General features: G+C 40.6%; 1 protein-coding gene across 2 annotated transcripts in view; it reads right to left on the bottom strand.

Annotated features, from left to right (window-relative positions):
* The window catches only part of LOC121319507 (ras association domain-containing protein 3-like), an 82,663-nt gene that overhangs the window by 17,097 nt on the left and 45,458 nt on the right, over positions 1–20,108 (bottom strand). The window contains exon 1 of one of the 2 annotated variants that reach the window (XM_041256999.1): positions 13,198–13,676. The exons of the other annotated variant lie outside the window; for it this stretch is intronic. Coding sequence (XP_041112933.1) covers positions 13,198–13,320 — 123 coding nt within the window. The 5' untranslated portion in view covers positions 13,321–13,676. Of the gene's footprint in view, positions 1–13,197; positions 13,677–20,108 lie in introns of those variants that run through there. 2 annotated transcript variants of the gene reach the window in all.

Here is a 20,108-nt window from a genome sequence, read left to right on the forward strand (position 1 = left end):
TGATGGAGTGGCCAGAAAAAAATCAAGACAGAGCAGGAGAGGCATTTTAAAAGGGCTGGCTTGATCGAAGTGTTTAAAATCTTAAAAATGAGTTGGCAAAGTTAACTATATAGCCAATTTTAGGCACAGCACAGAAACCAGGACCTGACAGCAGAGTTAATGGAGACAGATTTAGGACAGAGAGGGTTAATTCAAAATCTGAGTTTTCCTACATTCCTACATTTCCCAGAAATCTCTGCAAAGTAGGAAGCTATAGATAGTGCCACCCTATTCATTTTTCAAACTCCAGAAGTATGGATGTAGAGTTTTTAAGAGAATGACACATGATTAGCATAATCTAGAGATTTAGAAACACCAGAGAATGCTAGCTAACATTTTTTCAAAGGGCAAGTCACATGGAACATTGCCAGGAGGCTGCATGGATGACTATAAAAACTGGAAATATGACTGTTCCCATATTTTCAACATCGGCTCTTAAAGGTTAAATATTTATTATTCTATTGTCAAAACTGGATGGAGCACACCTTTAACGGCACAGAGCTGAAAGAGAAATGTTCAAGGACTAAAATATTTGTGATGCTTGGCAGAAGGATTCCTAAAGAAGGTATTGCCAAATACCGGTACAGCATAACACTCCAACGCAGATTGGGCAGGCTCTCCAAACAACGGCATCTCCGTTTATAAAAACAGAGTTTGCAAAGTTCCAATTCAAGGTTTTTAATTAAATAAATAAAAGGCTGCTCCCATTTGCACTCTATCTGGATTGCCTGCTCTGTTCAGGGCATGAATGACCTTGTAACCTCAACAGATAAAGCAATCACTCGTGTTGGACAATGCAAGGGTTAAGAGAGGATGTGGAGCAGTGTGTGAGAATCATAAAACAAACAGCGGTGATGAGGTATGAACCACAAACAGCACAGCTCTCCAAACCTGCCTGCTGTTCCTTACCACTTCAAATCCTTAGAAGTTACTGTTTAAACTCAGACACAGGAACTGAAACAAATGTGAAATGAGGATTCAGTTTCGCAGTCATTTCCCCCTCGCGCTGTACTTTTTAGAGGAGAGCTCGTTATTAGAATTATTGTGGTTTCTGGGGCTTGATACAATTTTTCCAAAAACCCTGCAAGACCTTAGCAGCACTGCAGTTTCATGCATGCTTGTTTCAAAACAGGAAACTTTGATTAAAATTGAATGTTTATGTCAGTTTGAGATAGAGACATATAGTGTCTTTCACTGGCTGGGAAACATACAGTACAGTACTTGCAAGTGTCCATCTAGCATACGACTTAATTTGGATTATTTACTACCTGTTAACTAGATATTGCCATACTATAGTTTACTCTTATATTCACTATTTGCAGACAGAAAACAGGCCTTGTTTAAATGCCAGTTTGTTTACATTGTCCAAACTAGGTTTTAGCTCTAGATACTGTACACTACAGTCGCTTCCTCACTACTTTGAACTCAGCTTGCAAAATGCAAAACTGTTAACCTCTTTCAGCAGTAGGTGGTTAATTATATTTTCACCATGGGCTCAAATTCTATTTTTAAAACCATACGGAGTACACCTTTTTAAATGCCAGAGTTCAAATCTTCAAGGAGGAATGTAGTTCTGCTTCTTGGCACCGTGGCAACAGTTGAAAAAAGCACTTAAGGTTTTGTAAAAATGTTTTGCCAAACACAAACATAAGACGTCAAACTTTTTTTTTGTCTATCTCAGATGGGAAGGGTTATCAGAACAATGGCATCTCTGTTTTTAAGGCAACACTCGAAAACCCAGGCACACAGGACAAGGTAACAGCAGCTGGCAGCTGCCAAGGAGACTTTGACCAAGGCCCAGTTTTGGTACTCAATTGTAAAGGTGAGGGAAGGCCAGCTTTTCTGGTTTTGAAATCAGCACATTAAAATGAATGAATGGATTTATTTATTTAACACCTGCCGACAAATATTTCTCAAAGGCAATTTCGAGTAGGGGTATCAGCACAGCTCTAATCTACACGGATTGTAATGTGGATCCTGCAACAAGCTGTACAGTAAATTGATTCTTTGCAGCCAGCTGCTCTGTAGAGTCTGCTGAACTAGAAGCAGCCCCTGCACCAGAGCCTTCACACCTGCTCCAGCCTAACAATGACTGCAGGGAGAGATTGTTATTAACTGCCAAGATCTATGGCACAGTCCACTGCTTGCATTACTGCAAAAAAAAAAAAAAAAGTGTGTAGCCCCCTTCTACAGTGTGATCCACGCCTAGTGGAAACGAGGCATAAAATTAATCAGTTTCATAAGCGGTTCGCAGATAAGCTGGTCCTAGCTAATGAACCACCTGATCATAGGGAAGGGTGATTAAAATTATATCTAAAAACAGAAGTGATGCTGCCAAGGGGATGCAACATAAAACGAGATGGAAAAATTCAATCTGCACGAATGTAGTACAGTACAAACGGCAATGTAATTTGTTTCAAAATTTCAATCAATTAAAAGCTAAACAGATAGCCACTCCACACAAACTAGAAAACAAAGGACAGACTATTCCCAGACCCGCTGCAGCATGGAGGCAGAGAGTGCAAACAGGAGGGCAGGCAGATAGGATCTTCACAGCTGACGAGCGTAAAATCAGGGCATCCAACCGTCTCCCACTGAAAGCCGAAAAAGACGTCATGTGTCTGAAGCTATTCATCTGTATGAATGCTGTTCAGCGCCAAACCATCCAGCAACAGGACAGCATTGCAGCCTGGTTAATGCTGTACAGCTGCTTACCGTACAGCAATCTGAAATTAAGTCTTTCCAGCGTTCAATCTAGAAAACAAACAAAACAAAACAAAACTGTCTGTGCGGCAGCTATAGTGCATCTTTAAAAATAACAATTCTAAGTAAATAAAACTATGAAATAAGAAAGGAGTACCATTTGTCAAAAAGTAATTTGTGATCTCCACCTTTGAGCTGCACAAACTGATTATTCAATTGATTATCTGGACTGAGCTCTCCACAGGTGAGGGTCATTTGTGCTCATTAGGCTAATTTACCATTTACAGTGAAATAAGAGAAGAAACAGCTGCTTGGATTTATGTGGACTGCTGTTGAGAAAAGCAGCAATCAAACTCATGCAACTGTTTCTTCACTTGGTTCATTATTTAAGCCACTTGTACACCTCTGCTATGAAGTGCAGGTTCTGGCCATTACACACACTGTACATTCTTATGGTGCTATAGTTTTTTTTTCTATAGTTAATTCAGCTACAGCACACATTTAGAGAGCCTACTACTGTAACATTCTTGCCATGCAAGTAAAATGGGTTAAAAAAAAAAAAAAAAAAAAAAAGGAAAGCCAACAGGTGCAAAGCAGACCAAGGAAAAAAATCTCCATTTAAAATGGCAGATGCATCATGAATACACACTAGATTGCACTGTGCGGAACTACTTACACAATTACATCAGACATGCAAACTTTAACAGCAGGAATTAACCCAGGTAACTTTTAGGCCAAAACACGCAGTGGAATCCCTTTGCCATTCACTTTCATTGGCAATTCAAATCATGTTCCATGCAGTAATACAGTACACAGTACAGTTTGGCTAATGCACCGTCACAAGGTCTCCCATTCACAGCACAACGCAGAAGCAGCACATACTGTACCTGACTTATTATATATACAATTTAGGACAAAGGCACTCGTCACTTACTGTACAGTGACAGCATTTAGAGTTTATTTTGAGATTGCCAACTCCCCGTCTAGTATAAAAACCCTCTACACTTGACACACCCACTAGTTACTGTTAAATAAAATCTGCATTTCATTTTAGTCACAACGGGGATTAATCAAGAACTCTAACCAGTGTAGAAGAGCGGTAAAGTACAGTTAATTCATGTGGCCGGACAATATTGTATTTTCTTCTGAGATCAGGTGATGGAATAAGACTCCTATTGAATAGCAGTTTCAGCCATTCCAGGTTTTACCAATAGTCTAAATTAGCCACTGTGTACAGGTAACAATCTCAGAAGTGTCTTATTAAACTTGTAGTAAAACCAAGAATGAATCAAACTGCTATGCAATGGGAGTCTTATTTCCATCCCTGTATATGGTTTCAAATGATTGTACCAGTACTTAAGGATAAGAAACTTGAGTTAACTCTCATGCTGCCTGCACTTTGAACCCGCACCTTTCTCTACCCCCAAACCTGTGATAAAGCACAGTGTATCAAAAAGGAGTGTTGCATATCGACACTGCCATGTGTAGCCATCGACTGTACTTTGGTCTCGAGCAGAAAGACTGAAAAGGTTTCATTTTAGAACTGGGAGATTCCAATATCAAACAACAATTAAAAAGGTGTGGTGGAACATTCTTCGTTTCCATTGCTCTTCAACTTGAAATGCTGCACAACCAGCTCCAGTGGTACAGACATAGTTAAGTCTACATTAAAATAAATACATAAAATAAAAGCAAGCCTACAATAACAAAAAAAAAAAAAACATTTTAACAACCCCCCAGCAGCCGTGGCACGAATCACATGGTGTGGAAGACCTTGTTCTTTATATGGTTAGCCTTTCCTTTTGACATCAAAAAACCCCTTCAGCCCTCAGCCTGCCGCCAAGACTCCAGCACAGCGCTTACAGGAAAGCGCCAGGGTTTCACTTCTTAATGTTTTATTGTTCTTCTCAGAGGAGTGTACCAAAACAAAAACAGCAGGGCCCAAGGCCAAAAGAAAATAGAGCCCAGACTAGGTACACTTACTATTTTACTGTCTACTGGCATTGCCATGCAGAGTGCCAGAAAGATGTACAGATTTAAAACAGAGTTTAAGTAGGTCAAAAAAAGCAACAGAATTTTTTTTTTTTTTAGATTTTACTGTAGCCGATACAGTACATTGCAGAGGTTTGACTAACGGATGAACAACAGTTTTAAAACTAGATTCTGTAGGTGAACGTTAATGAACTTTGTGTACTGTAAAGATAAGAACCTTGGCCAATCCTTAATTAGGAAGTGAAAAATTACAACTAGCCTATTTCACAGTGTTCCTTTTCTTATGCAGCAGTTTTAGATTTTAAAAGACTTCAGTTCAAATTAGGATCAGACTCACCACTCAAACTGTACAAAAGAAAAAAATAAAAAAATAAACCAAAACATTACATACAAGAGCTTCTTTGAAGGATCACTTCAACAATTTGGAGAAAGAGGAAACTGCCATATAAGGCAATCCCTATCCTAAAATAGGACAAGTGTCAAACGGCAAACTGTTCATGGCTGTATAAAACCCAACTGATTAGAGCTAGCAATTACCGAGAGCTATTGGGACACTTTCCACACTAAAGAGGTACTGTTTTACTGCAGAGCTCTTTAATGGCAACCGGATGTGGAAAACACGACTCTGAAGGTCACGGCACATTGACCTTGATTAGTGTGGTATTTACTTATTCAAGAACTTGAAAAGATCCTTCAGCTGCTTCCAGCAAGCTGCGTGTTAACAAGTTATCTTGCTCTTCAGGCATTCATGAGGAAAACACAAAAACAATGAAGCCATGATTTGGGACAAATCGGAAAACAAACAATTAAACCAAATTTGCACAGCTCATTTAACCCTTTGAAGTACAAGGAACACATTTCCCCACAAATAAGCATGATGCTAACTTTCTTATTTTTGCAATGAGATGCCTACATTAAAGACTCAGGCGTTTCTCACTGTACATTACAGAATCCATAACAAACTGCATTCAGGATGTACAGTATGACAAGGGGTGTCATGACAACAGAACAATCCAGGTCAGTGTTGATCTGTAATCCGCTTTGAGGCTGCTGTAAATCTCAAAGGAGGATGAGCTAAACCCTTTACCTGTGAATGAACCCCAATGGGAACAAGGGAATTAACCCTCTGCAACACTTCTAGATTCCTACTGGGAATCTGCTTCACACATGTGTTGCACACAGTGTGTCTCAAGACTCAGGGACTCTAATTCCTGCGCTCCACAGTGTCAGACTTTCAGAGTTGTTCAAAGTTAAGAGGTTAGCAATGACAAGCCCTTAAAAAAAAAAAAAAAAAAGTTTACTGCAGTGTTTTTGCACGGCATTTTTACCAGGTTTTGCCCATGGTTATACTCTGCATTTACCATAGTTTACCCTGGTTTGCAATGTATTATGCTTTACCAGACCTTGTTATTCTTTACAATGCTTACCTATGCTTTATCAAACTTTGCTATCAGGAACTTTCATAAAGGCGGGAGGGAGTTAACAGCTGGAAAATAGATTTGAAATCCTTACTACGGTAATACTGCACACCTTTAATTGTAAAGGTGAATGATTCATTGTGTATCAATGCATAGTGCTCCCATTCAAACATTATATTGGGACTCAACTTCTGTATACATCGTATTCCACCGAATCGTTCTTGAGTGGCGAGTAAAATGTGAATCATTGTTGGCATCAGTACATGCTTTCTCAAAATAGCCTGACATTAAATGATCATTATTTCAAATACAAAGCTATAAACAGCAGCATCCCTGCAGCTCACTCCATCTGATTGCAGCTAGACCCAAAGAGCAAGTCTAAACTACCACAGACAAAGCACTGCTGTAGGAAGCCCCACTTTATCTACAGCGCTGTCTAGAAAATACCATTTTAAAGCATGGTACAAGAACCAGCTGAAGAAAAAAAAAAAAAAAAGGGAGGCAGGTGATGTAGCCAACAGGATGAAAAGAAAATGTTTCAAATCTTGGTTCGCACTTATTCAAAGCAATGCACTTCAGATGAAAACGACAGCAGGGATACTAACAGTCTACAGTTTACACATTTTCCAAATATTACACATTCGGGTATTAACCAGTCAAAAGGCGTGCACATCAACTAGAGGTCTGCTGTAGTGTTTTACAGTAAGGTTATGTCTATAATTACTGAAAGTCTTTTCTAGATAAATGCTGTACACATGCAGCCTTGTTCCCCTTAATGTTGCAGTGCATCATTAAAAGTAGCACTTCAATGAAAACCTTGCAATGTTTATTTTGATTTGTTACTAAACTACCCAGCTACAGCTTGGTAACTGCCCAAGTAGGACAAGTTCTCTCACCTGCAACAGACTGTGACTCTGGTAAAGGTCAGCCACACCTCCGACAACAGCAAGTGAGCACAACAAAGACAGGAAAGTATGTATGGCCAAGCATGGTGTAGCTGGAACGCAGCCCAGATGGAATCCGAATAGAACCCAACTTCTTACTGTGACAGACTGACAAATTGTTCTTAAGCAGCTAGACCCCAACACTTAATGAACAAGAAACCAAGATTAATAAGCAAAGTTGAAACTCGATCTCCTGAATCTTAAATGAATGATGAACCCAAGAAAAAAAAAAAAAAAAAGGCATCGGGGAAAAGTGAAAAGCCTTGAGGAAACCTGACCTCTGTAGGCATCTGTATCCTTGGTTCCTTTATACTTTACATTAGAAAGATGGAGAGATCAAATCAACCTGGAGATGAGAGACCCAGCAGTCTTCCAAATCCAGCAGCGGGATCGTGTTTCAGAGTACATTTGCAGCAGCTGTAGCCATGTTTGATCCATGCTGATGTTCTCGTGTGAAGTCTGACATGTACAAACAGTTGCTCCGGGTGGGAGCTTACAGTTTCAGCCATGCTACAAGACACCACCATCAGCATGGCTGGTTTCCAGACAAAGATCACAGGACTGAGCATGCTGGAGAGGAGTGAAACATATAAATAAAATAAAAAGCACTGAACCAAGAAATACAAGGCAGGCAATGCCATCTCCAATTACATACTAGAAGCAGTTTAATGGTGGGGGAACAAATCAGGCAGGACTGCAGTTTGTCAGATCAAAAAAAAAAAAAAAAAAAAGACTGTCTACCTACTCATCTTTGGCGCATCTGTGACTGCACAAGGTCCGTGGCAGTCCGTGTATCATTATGGCTGGTTTCACACACCCTAATTAGCACTAATCTTGGATTACCTTGGTTAGAGGAGGTAAAGTTCTCCAGTATTCGTGCTAATGAGAGTCTGTGAAACCAGATACTAACTGTACAGTAAGTGAATACCTTTGATGTGCAAGAGGATCGCAGGGAGTAAGGTGGTTCTGTTCTGCCTCCCAAAGCATATGAAGACTGTTTAAAAATGTCTACAGTATCGGGGGTGGGTTTGCAAGTTAGCAATCTGTTGCTAGTCATCACTTAATAGGATACGCAATAAATAAAGAGAAAAAAAAACATCTACAGCAGCTGCAGCAGTAAATCAATAACAGCGACAATGAAAAGGCGAAAAAGCTTGATCTTACATTTTGGTAAAGACCCTTATCATACAGTATTCCATAAGTTGGGTGTAAGACATGCAAATGAAAAAAAATGAGGACTAAAACATTCAGATCGAGGGATAGTGAAAGTAAAAGCTGTCCTCCGATCTCGAGGAATCACAACAAGCAAGATCATGCTTATGTGAAATGCAGAACAAAGGTTACGAGGAGCAGGAAGGAAGCCTGGGTCCCTACAGCTAAAGAGAACCAAGAGCTGCATGGCAGGCTACAACACTGCACTAGAGTGGTGGCTTGAAAACCAGGGGTTTGTATTGGAGTGTGAAGTTGATCATTGTGGCAGGACACTGCAGCTCTCCATAGCAGATACTGTACAGCCCAGATGACACCAAGAATTTGAAAAATGGTAAGTGCAAGCATATCAAAAGGCAGGCTAAATTACAGGGCTCCTGTTTTGAAAACAGCTGCCTGATGCTTCAAGATCTCCCTGTGTAACTGAACTGTTTGGTAAATACTGTACTCCACCCTCTTCTTCCTGTCATTGTCGTTATTAGTCAAAGCCTATTTAGAACCTGCCATCACACCGATTCAAAGCAGTCTCTGCTGAGCCACAGTAATTAAACACAGCAAAAGGGTTCATCTTTAGGAACTCTGCAATGCGTGCCATATTACAAGACCAGAAAGAAAGAAGCGAAACGAGGGTCCTAGGGCTTGGAACTCATGCTAGCCCTGCACCCAGTTCTGGGCTTCAGAACTTTGTTTAGGTACATTTTTTAAACAGCCAGGTGCCAGGAGTTTGAACAATCAGATCCCCAGTACTGTAAGCCTGCTCAGAACTGATCGTATTATCACAGCATGAATAAATCTCACCCGCGTTTGAAGGATTACCAAGAGTTTTTCATGCAGCGACTGTGGAAGGCTATGTATATATTGTAATATACTAAACTGAAGATAGTTCTGAGTCTCAAGACTCCGGCTCTTACAGGAGAATCAACCATAGGTTTAATTTAAAACCCAGACTTATTGTTCACGTGTTTCTGGCAATTCCCAGGAAGGCTACAAGCTGTCCTGTCATTTCTTTAGCTACCGCATGCAGTGTATTCACAATTACCATTGCGACGCCAGGAACCGACGAAGTACAAGAAGCTTGATAACATGTGAACTCAAGTTGTGCAGCGAAATTGCTATGAGTATTCGTTACGCATTAAATTTCAATATCATGAAATATATTCTTTCAATCGTTAAAACCCCCAGTACACAGCTGATTTGGAGTACTGGCTGGTACACAGACATGTTTTGAAGTTCAGTTTAGGCACTTAATAACCTTGAACTTTTAACCGCTGTGCCGGCTGCATGAAAGGGGACAAGTTTGTTTGCTTTTGGAAGCTGAAAGCAGATAAACCACAGAAGATGGCAGTGAAGATTAGGTAATGATTACTTCATTAGGTTACCAGAAGTGGCAGAGTGTGGTTTTCCTAAAGAGAACAGTCCAATGCATTAGGATATGGTTATTTCAGTATCTACAGTAAACAGAATGCCAACAATAAAAGACATGCAGGCCTCATTTTTATTGCCTCCAAGTTTAAAACGAGTACATAAAAACAATTAAACACGCTTTTGGTACAATAATATCACTGTTACTGAATAAAGAAGGTCACCCCGATCACATTTTAATACAGATCAAGAAAACATTAACACAGCTGGTAGTAGGTGCAGTCAAATGTACTTAATAATCACCCTGGGGATGGAAATCAGACTCCCACTGTATAGCAGCTTAATAAGACACAACTGAGTTTGTTACCTATATGCTGTGGCTGACCAGTATATCAGAAGTGAAGGAAAGTCTTCCTGCCCCAGTTGCACTGTTTCTGTACTGTACAGGAGGGCTGTAGGAGGGCTACACTGTGTCTGTACAGGAGGGCTGTAGGAGGGCTACACTGTGTCTGTACTGTACAGGAGGGCTGTATTGTCTGTACAGGAGGGCTGTAGGAGGGCTACACTGTGTCTGTACTGTACAGGAGGGCTGTAGGCGGGTCTGGCAGTTGCCTTGTTGATGGCTGTGGCATGTGCTGCAGCTAAGAATAAAACAAGACTCTTCCCATGGGAACCAAAAATAAAAGGGTGAAATAATCCAGGCACAGAAGCCTGGGCAGCACTTTTATCACTATAAAAACACAACAAAACAATGTTACAGTACAGGCCACTCCGAGTTTAACATTACAAACTGTAGGGAACATTTGAATGGATTTGCAGTGTGCAAAGTGAATTATTTGCTAAATGCGCAGAAGTTATTGAATCCAGCTCGTCTATTGCTTTGCGTGTGCTGTAGCTCTTTTGGTAAAGGGGAAATGAATAAGCGTCTGAATTAAATAGACTCTCAGGAAAACCATGCTTACTCTGTGCTTGTACAGGGATAGAAACAAGACTCCCACTGCATAGCTGTTTGACCCATTCCTGATTTTACTTGGAGTTTAATGGGACACACCTGAGCCTGTTACCTATACACCAGGCGTGTCAAACTCCAGCGGGGTCTTCATTCCAATTTAAGGTCTCAATTAATTATTTGTTCAATTGGACATATTTAATAAGGTCTTTTACAGCTGATGATTTAAAAAATGCACTTGATTCAAGATACACTACCTAGGAAACATTTGGATGTCTGGAGAGAAGTGTTAAATGTGTCCAGTTAATCAAATAATGAAATCAGTTAAGTAATTTGGAGCTCAGCGTGGAACGAAAGCCAGAAGACACTGCGGCCCTCCTGCTATACACACGATTGCTCATCAAGCTCGTAGTAAAACCTGGAATGGGTGAAACTGCTATGCAAAAGGAGTCTTATTGCCCTCCATGCTGTGTATTCTGAAGTGCACACAATAGTCCAATTCACTTGACTTTTCGAATCAAAGAAAAACTTAACAGTGCTGACTTACAAGTTTGCTGTACTGTTGTTATAATGATTAATTTTGCCACCATCACTGTGCTACATTTTGTGAGGGGGTAAGAAAACCACTGAGCATTTGCTTTTAGCGAACGACCAACAGTTTCCACAGCGTGTTTGGAATTTCCACATCCCCACGAGCTATTGTCTGCAGAGGCAGGCTGGGTGTGGGAGTGTCAGTGAAGAGGTTTCACATGCAAATACCACCAGCCAAAAAATCTTCAGCCCTTCAAATTAAATGCTAAATATCTGAATGCATAAAAGAATTTCTACAGAATGTGTGGCATGTTCAACATATTTAATACAGCGACACTAGTATGTCTTTTTTCAATATTACTTTTTAAACTATTTTCTAAACCAGGTTAGTGTAACCCTATTAATGCCAAATACAGTACAGGGATGGAAATATGACTATCTGTTTATTTTGCAGACGTTTTTATCCAAAGCGACTTTCAAAAACTAGGATGTGTGAAGTATGCATCAGCTGCAGAGTCACTTACCACAGCGTCTCACCCAAAAAACAGAGGAAAAGTAGGTTAAGTGACTTGCTCGTTTCACCCATTCCAGGTTTCAATAGGAACTTGACCAGCCAGTGTACTGGTAACAGTAACAGGTTAAACTGCTATGCAATGGGAGTCTTATTACCTTCCCTGGAATATATACATTTTCAGTGGCTGGTATTTTATATCACAAACTGCTGTTTCCTTTAAATAAGACGGTGGGAACAGAGGGGTTAAAATGGAAGTGTCAGCACAACCCTCCCAATATTAATCACAAACGCCATTGCATGAATTATTGATCTCCTGGCTTCTTACACAAGGTCCTTCCTCATTCTAAAGCAATTGGGAAACTACTGCGTTCTGCCTTTTCAACCAACAACCGTGCACCAAGTCTGCTGAGCAAATAACCAGATAAAATCACATTATCCTATAGTGCTAGACAGGGATGGAAATAAGACTCCCGCAGCAGTTTGATTCATGTCTGGTTTTACTAGGAGTCTAAACACCTGAGCTTGTTGCCTATATGCTGGGACTAATCAAGCTTGTGGTAAAACCTGGAATGGGTGAGACTGCTGTGCAATAACAGTCTCCATTCCTGCTAGACAGGACCCCTTATTCCCTCACAAATGCACGCAGAGTAATTTAAATCTGGCTTTGCAGCATATAACTATATTAGTGTATGTTTATCATTTTCTACACGAGTACCACCCCTCATGCAAAAGCCTAAATTGGTGGGGCGGCAATGCAGTTTACTTAATTACCAAATAAAGTTAAAAACTGGCAACAAGCCAAAAGGAGGAAAGCAGGGCTAATCTGGTGCAGGCAGTGTACAGACCGTCACTCCCCACCATCAGCAGAGAAAAAAAATCATTTGAGTGCTGCTTTAAATATACAGTACAGCGGTGTTCATATCACCTTGTTGTAATCACCATTCTCGTGTTAAACCTAATCTAATCAACGTAACCCAATAACCCTCCATTCGACTATTAACTGCACAACACTAGTGTTTGTGAGGCTAATGCCGCCAACTCGTGTTTTTCGAAACGCAGAACCACGAGAAAACGAGTTTATATCAACGTGCTAATTACCAGACACACAATCAAACAATATGGTGCCTTCATTTGTATCCAAGACTTAACAGACTAAGCTTTAAAACGCTTCCCAGTGATCTGTACTTCTGATATTTACTAAAGAACTATCTATTTACTTATTTTTTTTATTCAGACAAAGTTTGCTAAAGTACTGGTATATTGTTGCTAGGTATCTTATTGAAGCAGTTTACATTGACCGCACGAACCAATCAAATGGCAGCTACATTTTAAAGACAAAATCAAAACGTGTTTCACATTCGAAATAATAATAATAATAATAATAATAATAATAATAATAATAATAATAATAATAATAATGGCTAATTTTGCTAAATTGTTAAGCAACAGTGGATATTAATACACGCTTTACATGATTAGCCACACTAATCTCAAACACAGCATGAACAGGTTTAGACCCGGTGTGGGTATACTTACTCTGCAAATGTTCGGTTTGGACAGGGGTTTCATGAAGAAGGATGTCCTGGCAGTGAAAAAGAACTCTTCAGAATCATCTTCTAAACTACTGTAGCCGCTGCTCATCGTGCTAGTCCACGTCATCGAAGACAGAAAATAATAAGGCCCCCGTTCCGAATAAACGCTCCAAAATCCCTTAGAAATTAATTCAAAACAAACGTCTCTAAAAACTTCCAGCTCTCAGGCGACGCGGAGTAACCTGCCTCACTATTACCCGAGTCCCAAGTCAAAAAACAGTGTCTATGCAAAGTAACCGGCATATATAATGTCGTGCTTAATCACTTTTTTCAATTCAAACACAAAATTAACGTAACGTTCGCTGAGCTGCACGGTCTTTAAAAAAACACAACCAAGCAGTTTTCAGCTAAAAAGTAGATTCAGCAACCTAGTACTGTAAAGTTTAACCATTTCCGCTTGAGCCGAGTAGATAGGTGGTGCTGTTCCAGTATTAAAATGCAGACTAACCTAGCAGCCCTGCTAGAAATCTGGTTGATTTACACTAGCGAGAGCACGCCCACACCAATAGAGATGAAGTCATCATCTCTCCACTCATCCAATGCGCTCTCAGCAGCTTCTCTAGACATGATAAAGTTACTTCTTGAAAACAAAGGTGTTACAACGCAACAGAATACAGCGCCCGACCGCTGAGTCATCTTTATCCGATCTGCAATAATCAGACATCCCAGTAGAAGGTGATAGGATCGCTAACAACCACAGGTCTGCATACAATCAGTCTGGGTGCCGCTGACACACGAAAATACTGCAATTATTTTGGTTTTGTATGTAATTATTAAACTCACCGCTTCAGGCAAATCACAAACCAGCCTGCTACACTTGATCTGATCATTTTAAAAATTATTTTTCTATGTTAAATTTGTAAAAAGTCTCAAACTGTTTAGTTGACTGTAGTAAGCAAAAAATGCGTTGTATTTCTGTGTGTGTGTGTGTGTGTGTGTGTGTGTGTGTGTGTATATATATATATATATATATATATATATATATAAATTATATATATATATATATATAAATGAATATCTCCAAGAAACGAACGAGGTTCAGAGGTGGCGCGGACTTGTGCTTGCTTATCTCTTTCCACCGCGCCCTGAGACAGTATTCCAGCATACTCAGCGGGCGCTGGAGCTTGTCTGCTTGTGTATTGTGTATATGTATATATAGATATATATATATAATATATCATATATATATATATAATATATATATATATAATGAATATATATATATATATTCAGTCATAAATGGTTGTACAGTATTTGCAAACAATTACTTTAAAATATTACAAAACGTTTATTTATACAAATGTTTTTTGTTTGTTTTGTAAAGAGTAATTTGATACATTTGTAAGCAGTGAAAATAACTTTAAAAAGTTACATACCATTGATCACTGGCTCCAAAAAGTAATCTATTACATATTAATGATTACTGTATTACAGAAGTAATATGTTAGTGATTACTTATTACTTTTATATTACTTTTGCCAATAATAACACACATACCAGATCATGTGAACAGCATAAAACTTTAACACAATGAGATTTGTTGGCTGATTTCCAACTGAAGTAACGAAAAACAGTCTTTACTTTTGGCCCTGAAAAGTAGTCTGATCACTTGTCAATATTAAAAAATACATTTAAGTAATATCTCAGTGTGATAAGTTACTCAAAAATTTAATCTGACTACAAGTATGTTTTTAATATACATTTACTTTAACAACTAAATTTATAAGATTATTCACTGCAGAATTTAGTTATGAAAGAGTTAAACCATGTAGAAAATGTAAAATACAGCACACTGCTGTAACTTCTTACCTCAATGAATAAGCAACAGACAAAAGCAAGTTTGCGGAATTTCTTTTTGTCCTGCATACTTCTTAAAAAACTTTCTTTTAAGTAACGGATAGTTCAGCTGGAGCAGCAAAAACTAGAGCTACGATAACCAAAGATGAAATGAATACAAAACAAATGAAAATCTAGTTTTCAGTCGGCTTGCTACATTGTGTGTCGAACCCTGTGGGACAAAATCTTTACCAGAAATTCAAAGTGGTGTTTCACTGCAGGACTCTGTAATTTGCCTTTCACGCCAAGGGAATGCCAATACCTCAAGAACCAACACAAACACCCAGAAAAGGAACGTTGTGTCCCTCAAGTAACCAACTAAATGAAGGCTTGTAGCTAGAAAATAGTTTTGTTTTATTCAGAGCTCACTAGAAAAAAACAAAAAAACAAACAAACTCACTGTGCTTTTAGCAGCATTCCATATAATACAGGGACATAAGGCTCCAAGTTTCATAGAAGTTTGATCCATACCTGGTTTTACTAGGAGTTTAATAAGACACACCTGAGCTTGTTATGTATGCACTGTAGCTAATCAAGCTCGTAGTAAAACCTGGAATGGGTGAAACTGCTATGCAGTAGGAGTCTTAGTTCCATTCCTGTAACATATCACCATAGATCATGTTGTAATAAAATTGATAACTTCATATGTTACTGTCAATAGTGAGCAGAAAATTAAAAGCAAAGGTAAAACCATGTTTGTTTTTTTTTTTGTTTTTTTTTACAATACATTTATTACAGTAATAAGAAGCAGTGTTAGTAGTCTTCTGTGCAAAAGTTTTTGATTAAGTATCCATCCTGGAGAGTGAATGGTGTTACAGTCCATCTCAGTCCACATAGACATTAGTCCACAACATCTATGAAAAAAACACCATCATGACTGTGAAAGGTTTTCAGTGCTTGAACACTATTTTGAATAAAATTACTTAATTTCATTGGTTTCTATTTTGTTTTAGACACTCATAACCTTGCTGCTGCAGGTTATCGAAGATATTATCATGATATACAAGCCAAAATTGAGACAAAACTACTCCTTATACCCCAATATTATGATACATTCTTGTGCTAAAGAAGGTCCTTGACAAGCGGTTCTCTGGAGATATGTAAAAGTCTGAGTGTGACTGTGTACATACTGATGCTTGTCTCTACTGTATCCCCTGGTAAGGGGTAATAATTACTTTAACTGCATAAAAACTAGCAATAAACTGCTGGGAACAATAACTGCTCCTTCCAACAACGAAGTCTCTTGTCTGTTTTTGACAGATGTTTTGGTTTTTTAGTCGTTTTATAAAACTGTTAGGAAATTCAGCTTTGCTTTTGCGCCTGAGAAATGTGCCCCAGGAAATGTAACTGGCATTTCCCCTTCAGAAATGCACCCCTCCTGAGTTCCAAACTGCTTTGAACTGCCTTGATTAAGGGGGTGTTAATCTATTTGTTTCAGCCCATCCTTTGTTACTCCAGACTGTCTGGATGGAATGTATAATGCTGTGAAACAAGCTATTGATTTAGGGAGGGCTAGACTAGGGAGCAGGTTTAGGAGAGGGCTGTACGTCATTATCAGTATTTCTGCTCCAGTAGCATTAATTACAGGTTGCCAGAGTCAGAGTAGGATAGGTAAGTGATCCTGCTTCAAGTAATTAACATTAGCTGTATTTAAATAACATTATAAAGGTGGTGTTGTTTTAATTAGGTGATCTACTGTTTGTGATTAGTACCAGGTGAGTGTGGTTAAATTGAATAGAGGTTGATTTGCAATTTGATTGGTTTCCACACAGTGTTTTGTTGTTGTGTGGTCCCATTGAAACTATTGTATTGCTTAAGTATTGTCTTTATAACAGTTTAGCAGCCTTTAACCACTACTACTGTACCTATCTGTCTCACCTGTCCTCCTATGACTGTCTCTCACATGCTTGTTATTCTGTCCTCTCACTCCCGTCCTCTGTCCTCTCTCTGTGGCTGCTCCCCCAACCCCTCTAACCTCATCCCTCTGCTTCTCCTCCCTCCCATTCTCTCCCTTCCCGCACTCTCTCTGGTGCCCACTGGAACTCACTCTTCTATTAACAAAGCTGATTTCATCCTGCTTTTGCCTCCCACCTCTCTCTCAATTTCCCTGCTCTCACTAAAACTTGTCTCTCTCTTGAAAACACTGTAACTCCTGCTGCTCTGTCCTCTTTCTAAGTCCTGTCCCACACACCGTGTCTCACTGGATGGGGAGGTGGGACTGGTCTTCTCCTCTCCCTCCTCTCCTTACTCTTTTCTGTCCCCTCTGACCTCTCCTCACTCTCTGTTAACACCTTTGAATTTCATGCTGTCCAACAAACCTCTCCCTCTCAACTCCTGTTAATTGTACTTTACCACCCCCTGGACCTCTCACTCACTTTCTTGATTAACTCGATTATCTCCTCTCTTCCCTCCCCTCTCTGTTTACCCCAACTGTCCTTTTACGTGATTTCAATATTCATCTCTCCAGCTCCACTCACTCTGCTGGATTCCTTCCTCTGCTTCACTCCTTCAACTTCTCTCTCTCCATTCCCTTCTACCCACAAAGCTGGCCGTCAACTGGACTTCACCTTCTCCAGGGCCTGCTGCCCCTCCACCCTCTCTGTTACCCCTCTGGACCTCTCTGATCACTATTCATCTCTTTTGCTCTGTCTCTCCCCTCTTTCTCTACTCCACTTACCCCCTCTGTAATCTCCTGCCGTAACATCCGCTCTCTCTCCCATTCTGTCCTTGCCTCCACTGCTCTCTCTCACCTCCCTCCTATCGACTCCTTCTCCCAACCCTCTGTAAACTTTGCTACCTCCACCCTCTTCTCCTCCCTCACCTCCTCCCTCGACTCCCTCTGTCCCTTCACCTCCTGACCTGCCAGCCCCTCCCCTCCTCAACCCTGGAGCTCCTGCTCTGCTCAGCAAGAACCAAACTGCGCTCTGCTGAAAAGAAATGGAAGAGAACCAAACTCCCTGCTGCCCTAGACCTCTACTGCTCCCTCCTCTCCTCCTCCTCCTCTACTCTCTGCCAAATGCTCCTATTTCTAATCTATTATCCAATCCTCCTCTAACAACCCCCAGAAATTATTCTCTACCTTTTCCTCCCTCCTCAACCCTCCAACCCCTCCTCCTCCCTCCTCTATCTCCTCTGACAACTTTGCCTCTTTCTTCTCCTCTAAAATCTGATATCCGCAAACTCTTTAACAGCTCTTACTCCTGCTAACACCCTCTGTCTCCCCTACTAACTCACCCTCCTTCTCCTCCTTCTCTCCCCTCTCAGACTCTGACCTGTTCTCCCTTCTCCTGGGCCACAAACACACCCCATGCTCCCTGGACCCCCTCTCCACTCAGCTACTTCAAGCTGCTGCTCCTGCTCTACTCCCCTTCATCTTCTCCCTTCTCAACACCTCTCTCCTCTCTGGCCTTTCCCTCTGCCTTCAAACAAGCCTCTATCACCTCCCTCCTCAGACCCCACCATCCTGTTTCCCTCTTACCCTTCCTCTCTAAAACCCTCGAGTGAGCAGGATACCATCATTTCTCTGCTGTCCTGCCTAACCACTTTCCCTCCTCCTCAGCCAAGAACCTCAGAATAACCCTGGACCCCTGCCTCTCCTACTCCTAGTACCTCTCCACTCTAGCACGCACATGCAGATTCTTCCAGAGCAACATACAAAGAATCCGACCCTTCCTCACCAACTACTCCACGAAATACCTCATCCAGGCCCTGGTACTCTCCCGCCTAGAGTTATGCAACTCGCTCCTAGTCGGCCTCCCTGCGTCCGCCACCCATCCGCTCCAGCTCATCTAAAACTCCGCCGCTCACCTGGTGTTCTCTCTGCCTCGCTTCTCCCACACTACTCCACTGCTCCGCTCATTCCACTGGCTCCCGATCACCGCTCACATCCAGTTCAAGACTCTTGTACTTGCCTACTGATGCCTTGACCAGACTGCACGCAGCTACCTCCAGACCCTCATCTATCCCTACACCCCCACCCGACCTCTCTGCTCCACCTGCAGTAGAAGACTGGCTGTACCTCCTCAACACTCCCCTGCCTCCAGAGCCCGCTCCTTCTTTACCCTCACCTTCAGATTGAGTCCTGCCAGCTCGCAAATCTTAAACAGGACTGACAGAGTCCCGGAATTGGAATTGAAACTTACTTGCAGCAGGGAGATGCAGCTTTTATATATTAAGGGATGCATCTAAAAAAAAAAAAAAAAAAAACATTACACATTTTTATGTATTTATTTATGTTAGGAGAGCTGATTTTAGCACTGGTGGAAATACGATCTGCATTTGATATTTATTTTAAAACTGACACAAGTTATAGCAGGAAACAATTAAGGGAGAATGACAAACTGACTTCAGCGGTTCACTTTCACATATCCACTCCCACTGAAAGGGTCAAACATGCAGAACTTCGGGCTTTGTTTTCTGGCTTTCTTGGCAGGGCTTGCGTTCTAGCACCGTCTCCAGTTTCATCTCAACTGAAAATAAAGATACTCACAGAAATAGCTGCCCAAAACAAGTCAGGCAGCCAAACCAGAAAACCAAGATGTTTTTCGTCTAGAACGTTCATCCTCACATATTAAAAAAAACCTTCCACCTCCTGTTCTGTTTATTTAAATATGCTGTTGCCTGCACTGATTTGAAATATTTGATACAGTATGTATATTTAAGTTCTACTCAGAAAATGTGATTTTTAATTGAGGTTAAACCCCATTTTACTCCAAAAGTTAAATTTTTGGAGTGTGAGAGATGGGATTTGGGAAGGGCAAGTCCTTCAGGAACAATAAGCTGTATTGGTTTTTGTGTAGGAACTGGTTCCACAGCTTCACCTCTTGCACACAGGTGAGCGTAAAAGAGACACTTTTAAAATAAGAGCAAAACAAAACAGTGCTCCAACTAACAGTAATTAGTTTTTCACTACTGCTCAGTAGCAAGTGCCTCCTCTCTCCCTGGGAAGCAGCAAATGTGTTCCAACTGGGCTCCCCATAGAATAGACTACATATAATAAGAAGCAGGAACTAATCGGAC

The sequence above is a fragment of the Polyodon spathula genome, chromosome 8 (genome assembly GCF_017654505.1).
Source record: "Polyodon spathula isolate WHYD16114869_AA chromosome 8, ASM1765450v1, whole genome shotgun sequence".
Classification (NCBI taxonomy): Eukaryota; Metazoa; Chordata; class Actinopteri; order Acipenseriformes; family Polyodontidae; genus Polyodon; species Polyodon spathula.